General features: G+C 40.3%; 1 protein-coding gene across 2 annotated transcripts in view; it reads left to right on the forward strand.

The window, feature by feature from the left end:
* The window catches only part of loxhd1b (lipoxygenase homology PLAT domains 1b), a 29,487-nt gene extending 22,052 nt beyond the window's left edge, over positions 1-7,435 (forward strand). For both annotated transcript variants that reach the window (XM_078249753.1, XM_078249754.1), the window contains 13 exons: positions 443-597; positions 686-895; positions 1,021-1,147; positions 1,846-2,054; positions 2,292-2,477; positions 2,583-2,710; positions 3,165-3,282; positions 3,641-3,818; positions 4,080-4,265; positions 5,902-6,072; positions 6,213-6,345; positions 6,627-6,782; positions 6,864-7,435. In XM_078249753.1, coding sequence (XP_078105879.1) covers positions 443-597; positions 686-895; positions 1,021-1,147; positions 1,846-2,054; positions 2,292-2,477; positions 2,583-2,710; positions 3,165-3,282; positions 3,641-3,818; positions 4,080-4,265; positions 5,902-6,072; positions 6,213-6,345; positions 6,627-6,782; positions 6,864-7,344 — 2,438 coding nt within the window. In that variant the 3' untranslated portion in view covers positions 7,345-7,435. The remainder of the gene's footprint in view (positions 1-442; positions 598-685; positions 896-1,020; positions 1,148-1,845; positions 2,055-2,291; positions 2,478-2,582; positions 2,711-3,164; positions 3,283-3,640; positions 3,819-4,079; positions 4,266-5,901; positions 6,073-6,212; positions 6,346-6,626; positions 6,783-6,863) is intronic.
* Positions 7,436-7,817: the final 382 nt, after the last annotated feature.

A 7,817-nucleotide genomic window follows, 5' to 3' on the forward strand; every position in this document is an offset into this window, starting at 1 on the left:
GGAGTGGTGGGGTGCGTGATCACGGAAGGCTCGATCATGTGGACAGTTTTGTTGTCATTACTTAGAATTCCTCATGGGAGCGACAGAAACTACGCACTATAGCTTTAATGTGGCTATAGTCAATGTTTTTATAATAACAATGCATCAAATGACAATGTGAAAACAATGTGAAAGGGGTCGCTTGTAGTGATGAACCTACAAAGAATTATCACCTGAATCTGCAGATCCCCTCGGTTTTATGGAGCTTTATAGCGAGTTTCAGCTCATTGTTTAGCTTAATTAATATACTGCTCACACACTCATACTGTTGGATTGGAATCTACTTAATTCATATAAGCATTGAAACGTCAGTGCACACCAGAAATTTCTAAATCATCTTAGTTTTCCATAATTACAAATCTGTGAGCAAACAAACAAATTTCTGTTTTTTCTTCCATCACAGCTCACATGTACAAAGTTTCTGTGCGGACAGGTGATATGTACGGAGCAGGAACGGATGCCAATGTTTTTCTCACCATCTACGGAGACCTGGGAGACACAGGAGAGCGTAAACTTGCCAAATCTGAGACCAATAAGAACAAATTCGAAAGAGGAGAGGTATGTGAGGAAAGGTGTGATACGTTATGACACAGTACTGCTGGTGTCTAAAGGTATCACAATGTGTCATATTCTCTTTGCCTCTTAGGTGGACAAGTTCAGTATTGAGGCTGTGGACTTGGGCCAAGTGTTTAAGATACGTCTTCGTCACGACAACTCCATGCTAGGGGCCGATTGGTACCTGGACCAGGTGGAGGTGCTGGATATGGAAACAGAAGAGGTGTACATGTTCCTGTGTGAGCGCTGGCTGTCGACCAAGAAAGAGGACAAACGCATAGAGAGGACATTTTTCGTCAAGGTTTGTTAAACTCTGGTTATGGTTATTACTTTGTTCTTCGTATCTTATTTCAAATTAGCTGCTGCTGCAGATCAGTTATGAGAATGAAATGCGTTGATTATCTGTCTGATATGTGTCGGGTTCAGGAGTATGAAGGTGAAAGAAGCACTGATCCAAACTCCAAGAAGTTGCTTCAGGCCAAACTGGGGCTGGACAGAAACGCCAACAAGAAGAAAAAGAAAAAAAAGGTGGCAGTGGTGGAAGAGGGTCCAAGTAAGGTCACAAAACTATTCTTCATGTTTCCCAAGATGGGTTTGACGTATGATGAAAACATGTGCTTTCCTGCAGCAAAGACAACATAAAGGAACCTTTTGAAAAATTACTCAAATTAATAGCAATACCAGCAGGGAAGAATACTCCATAAAACCGAAAAGAAAAAAAAGCCCTGCATGCAAATCTTAAAAAATACAAACTTGACAAAGAAATGTTTCAGATTTTTCAGTTTACAGCTTTGTGTATTTATAACTCTAAAATTTGAACAAATTAGCAGAATTAAAAAGCAATAGTTCAGCATTGTGGGAAATCTGTGCTCATCTGTGTTCTTGCCGAGAGTTATATAAGAAGATCGATTAGTAGCATGTTAGCTTAGCTTAGCATAAAGACGGGAAACAAGGGGAAACGGATAACCTGTCTAACAAAAACCCCTACAAACACCTTAAAAGCTCACTAGTTAACAACTCTTTAGTTAACTCAGATAGAGCCAGGCTAGCTGTTTCCTCTTTTTTTCTAGTCTTTATGCTAAGCTAAGCTCAGCTAAGAGCTGCTAGCTATAGAGTTGTATTAACTGTCAGGTATATAAGTGGTATCAATTCCCTCATCTAACTCTTGGAAAGAAACCAAATAAGCGCATTCCTCAAGATGTCAAACTATTTGTTTGAATTCAACTATTCCTATTCTTCTCCTCCACCCAGTCATCCCCTATCACTTCACCTTGTCCACTGGGATGGAGCGTGATGCCAGCACCACAGCCAGGGTCTATGTCATCATCATCGGCCCCAATGACGTCGAGACAGACAGGTTGTGGCTGGACCTGCAAGAGGGAAAGAAATCCTTCACAGCCGGAACCATGGACCACTTTGTGTGTTATGGAACTGACGTTGGAGAGATCAAGAGGGTGGAAGTGAGAATCTAGGGCTGTCTCTGTATCTGAAACTGTCTACTCTCTGCTGCCTCCTTCGATGCACTGATGTTAAAAATTTAAATAAAGCCATTCCAGCTCAGCAATTAATTAATTCTAGCTGCGCCTTCTGGTACCTAGATCAAACAAAATCAAATGATATATAAATTCCCAGTTCTACCTTCCCCCTCTTTTTCTCTCTCCTCTCCCTCCTCTTTCCTCCCTCCGTCTCTTCCTCAGCTTGGCCACAACGGTGTCACACCAGAGAGCTGCTGGTTGGTGGATGAGCTGTCGGTTGCCGTGCCAACCAAAGGTATCAAGTACATCTTTCCATGTAAGTGCTGGCTGGCTAAAGACAGGGGAGATGGTCTGACTGCCAGACTGTTCAATGTGCTGGACGCCAGCACGATCAACATAAACCGCAAAGTGAGTCACAGCACCTAAAACCTTGGAAAATATTAATTTAATGTGTAGTATAAAAACAGAATGAGTCTCTTCCGTATATGTATTATCTATTGCTGTATATTGTAGGTTATTTATTCGGCAACAGTTGTCACCGGTGACACTCAGTCTGCAGGGACTGATACCAACATTTTCCTGATGGTGTACGGAGCCAATGGGAGCACAGAGGAAATGCTGCTGCCCAAAAATGAGGACAGGTCAGTCATGCAATTAGCGCCTGATTGTATTGATCACTTTTCATCAAAGGAATGGTTTTATGTTTTGGGAATTACACTTATTTGCTTTCTCGCCTTCTCTTATTTGTATCGGCTAAATATTTCCCTCAAGAGTTGGTAGAGATCAAAAACAGAGCTAAAAGTTCTGTTCGCCTGGTGGACAGAAACACAACTCCAAAAAAAAACAAAAACAATCATGACAATCGCAGGTTTAAGCGAGACTTTTGTACACATTAAACAAACAAGATATAACATGTTAATCTGTGAACTGGCTGCTGTCTGTAGCTAGATAATTACCATACTGACATGAGAGTGGTATCGATCTTCTCATCTAACTTTGGGCAAAAAAGCATATAAGCATATTTCCAAAACAATTAATTAAAGATAACCACCTGAAGTCCAAATATATGTGAATGTATATATTGTTTCTTTTTAGGTTTGAAAGGGGCCAAAAAGACACATTTAGTTTGGAGATAGATGATATCGCTCCTCTAAAGAAGATCCGAGTTTGGATTGATGGTTCTGGAAGTCGCCCTGACTGGTTTCTTGACAGGGTAAGGTGACTACTAGGGCTACTACCTGTAGGAGCACCATATAGCACAATAAAAATAAAAATGCAAAAAGCCTCCGTATTTGATCTGGTTTTATTCCTGTAGATACAAGATACATTAGTGATTATGTTTGGTAATATCATATCTTGTTTAGTACTATGTAGACCACAAATACAGGCTTGTAGTTCAATTTTAGAAATATTGGTCCGAAAAATTGCAATTAGATATTTTCCTGAAATCTTTCAGACTACTAATGTCGGTCTGTTTCTGTCATATCTTCTGCTGCAACTAAACAATGATATTGACCAAGAAAACATTTAACTTCAGTGGTCAATGAATGTCTAAATAAAAATGCTTTTAGATCCTGATGCAGAAACTGAGCACAGAGGAGATGTATCTGTTTACCTATGAGAACTGGCTGTCAAAGACAAAAGGGCCAAAGAGGACAAAGGTGTGTGAGCTGGCAGCTGTGGTGGATGAGGAGGAGATGGTGGAGAAAACAACCTACATCATCCAAGTCCAGACCAGTGATGTTGGAGGTGGGTAACACGAGTCGCTTGTTTAATTTCTAAAACAGAGGATGGAAAAATTGGTTTTGGACTTTTTGAGCATTTTACATACAGTATACAAAAAATACTCCTAAATCAGGCACAGTATTTGTATTTAGTGTTACAACATGTAAGGCCACAGGGTGTTAACGTTGGACATCTTTTTTTTACTACTGATTGCTTACCATAATATATCTATGTTAGGCAAATATAAAGATCTGTTTTCATCAGCAAATGCCTGTGATATTTTAGGTGCCGGCACTGACGCCAATGTGTTCCTGATGGTGTTTGGGGAGTATGGGGACACCGGGACACTGCCTCTAAAGGAGAGCACCAACAGAAACAAGTTTGAGCGTAAAATGAAAGATGTGTTCAGATTCCCTGACATGCTCAGTCTGGGCGAACTGTCAAAGGTCCGAGTGTGGCACGATAACAAAGGTGAGGAGGAAAAGCAGGAAAGCACAACAGACAACAACAGGGGGGATCTTTGTTCTCTTTTCAGACATGATTTTGATGATTTGTCACAGTGATTCATCTTTCTTTTTTTTTTTAAACACTTAATTCATTTTTCCATATTAACAGTACATTGTTAACAGTACATACGCCACCAATGACAGAAAACAAACATCCAAAAACTATTAGACAGTTGCCAACTCTACATGATGTTGAGAGTCATATAAAGTTCAATCCTGGGGCGCTTGGGTGGCTCACCTGGTTGAGCGTGTGCCCCATGTGCGGCTGCGGGTTTGATTCCAACTTGCGGCCCTTTGCTGTGTGTCATTTCCCCCCTTTCTCACCATTTCCTATCTATAGCTGTCCTGACAAGAGTCCTAAAATAATATGCCCCCTAAAAGAAAATTCAAAAAGTTCAATCCTATATTTTAATGACAGAATCAGAATCAGTCATATTGTAGTGGACCCTTTATATCCTTATTATGCCACCTGATCCAATAAAGATTTAATAAAAATAAATATGCAGGTATGGAAGTGTATAGCAAAGATACAGGGATCATGGCAGGAATAAATAATAACTAAAACCATATCTACAAACAACAATAAATAAAACCCAAATAAAACAATGACAGAGGTGGTCTACTTACCAGTTACATTAACAATCAAGAAGTCGGGAAGGATAAATTCTCCACATAGGGATGAAGGTGGACCAGATTCCATTATATATCTTAAGTGTACCATTTAGAGTGAATCTCAGTTTTTCAATTTAAAGACACATCATGACCTCCTTGAAGTGATTTGGATTTTTGTTTTAGACTTTCAAGGCTTGTTTGATTACAATCTCAGTACGTTTATGTGTGCTCTTACATGCCTGAGACCATCTAGTCAAACAAGAAGTTACATGAGGGGAAATCATTGCAGTAAATCATTTTAAAATAATTTAATATATTTTACTGTATTTACAACTTTTTGTATATAGTGGATTAACTTTTCTTTAAAAAAAAAGTAAAGTATTGGAACTCATATGACCAGAAATGTGGATGAAATGCCAGAATCTACCCTTTTAGCGTACTGTTATCTTACTTATCTAACATGAAAATAATATTTAAACTTTTTTTTTTTTGTAAAATACGCTTGTTCACTTTCTTGCCGAGACTTAGATTAGAAGATCAATACCACCTTCAGACATGAGAGGAGAGTTGTATCGATCTTCTCATCTAACTCTCAGCAAGAAAGAGAAAATCATATTTCACAAAAATGTTAAAACTATTGAATTTGTTTATTTTGCACAATAAAATCAAGACAACAATAACACAAAAAGTTAAATAATAAAAAATAAAGATTGTGCAGGTAAGATTAAGAAAACCCCTAGGGGCTTATAGAAGGAGTCTCACCTAAGGAAGAGAGGAATAATATAGATAATGAACAATTCCTTCAGGAGTTCCTCAGCCAATTTTTATATTGTATGTACCATCACAACTGATAGCTGTAATGCACAGGGGTGAATATCATTAGATTGCAAAAAGGTGAAACAGGTAAATACACATCATTGCTTTAAAAAAACATGTACTCACTGAAAGGATAAAACCATAATGGACTTTGTTGCTCATGCTGCAAACAGGTCCTGCTCCTGGTTGGCACCTGGAGTACATTGATGTAACGGATGAGGCCATGGACAAGACCTTCAGGTTCCCCTGCGACCGCTGGTTTTCTAGAAAGGAAGATGACAGGCAGATAATGAGGGAGCTGGCCTGTGCCAACAACGACTCCATAGACCTCAGTGACAAAACCAGTTAGTACAAATGGAAGTCTGTGGGCATAATTACAACCTCTCTAATTGTCGAAGATGAACGACTTGCAGCTAATTACAACCATTTGCCAGATGTGAAATGATCTTAGTGCGACAATCTCTGTCTGTCTGCATTGCCACAGAATATGAAATTGCCACAACAACTGCTAACACGGACGATGCCTCCACCACGGAAAACGCCTGGATTGTGTTGGAAGGAAGGAAAGCTCGTTCCAAGGAGTTTGTTCTGGAGAATAAGAAAAAGAAGTTCTTATGGTAGGTCTTCAAAGGGAGTCTAGGTGCCACAGCTAACGGTAAAACCTTACTATGTGGCCTTACATAATCCCCTCTCTTTCACACGTTTTGTTTTTCTACCCTCTTTTATCTTGTAGCTTCCCTTTCTGTTCTCCAAGTCTCTGTTCTCAGGAGAGCTAATCCCAAGAGATGCACAAAAGAAAAACTCTTTGGCAGACCACTGAATTTAACCGTTCACTGTTCAGAATTAAACACTGCACAAACTATGCAAGTTGTTGTAACTTTTGTTTGCCCTTTCACAGCGGTGCCACTGACAAGTTTGAGTTCTCGTCCAAGCACGTTGGGGAGATTGCCGGCATCTGCATCGGCCACATAACAAAAGACGGAAAGAAGGTGAAGAAAGAAGCCTTCTGGCATGTTTTGGAGGTGGTGGTGACAGAGCAGGAGCTGGGAAACAAGTGAGTTGAATCTCATATATCCTGCATAATGTTATATAAAATGTCATGTTGATGTGATTTTAAACCTTCTCTCCTGTTTAGGTATTTCTTCCACTGTGATGCACAAATCCCCCTGGCAGCCAAAAAGGACCAATTCCTGACATTTGAGTGCTCTAAGTCCATCGAGAGCTTTGCAAGCAAAGTCCGCAACCTGGTCCCTGTCAGGTATGAAATAATTGTCATAACTGGGGATCTGAAAGGAGCTGGCACTGACGCCAACGTTTTTATCAGCATCTATGGTGTAAACGGTGACTCCGGCAAGCGTCATTTGCGGCAGACGTTCCGCAACCTTTTTGAGCGAGGGCGAACAAACCGCTTTGTTCTGGAAATGCTGGACCTCGGGGAGCTGCTGAGGGTCAAAGTGGAGCATGACAGCACCGGCTATGGGTGTGGGTGGTATCTAGAGTGTGTGGAGGTGACCAACACAGCCAACTCAGTGACAACCATCTTCCAGTGTGGCAAGTGGCTGGACACTGGTAAGGCCGACGGGCAGATTCAGCGTGTGCTCTACCCCAAATATTAGGAGGAGGACGCATGAAACTAAAAGTGGGGGAACATTCCTTTAGAGACTTAGTTAGCATAGTTGTCTGCATGGTAGAGGAAAAAGATGGAAATTAACAGAAAAATATGTACCTTAGTGTCAACCTCTAAAGGAAACACCAATGTTCTTTTTTAAATTTGTGCCAACTGTTTAGGTTGTCCCTCTTCTAACGTCAGAGAAAGCCATTTGCCACCTCTCTTGTTCAATTTGAAAAGTAAAGCAAATCACACCTGAATATTGCCCAAAGCAGATAAGAGTCTGTCATACCCACATGCTTCAAGAAGTCCACCATCATTCCTGTGCCCAAGAAAACAAGACCATCCCTCTCTCTTGAATGCAGAAATTGAAAAGAACTGGCTGGATTACATTTGACTGGAATTGTACGTTATACGCAGGTTTGGGGAGTAACGGAATACATGGAACAGCGTTATGTAATTGGGATACAAAAAAAAGGT

This window comes from Sander vitreus, chromosome 5 (genome assembly GCF_031162955.1).
Source record: "Sander vitreus isolate 19-12246 chromosome 5, sanVit1, whole genome shotgun sequence".
Lineage (NCBI taxonomy): Eukaryota > Metazoa > Chordata > Actinopteri > Perciformes > Percidae > Sander > Sander vitreus.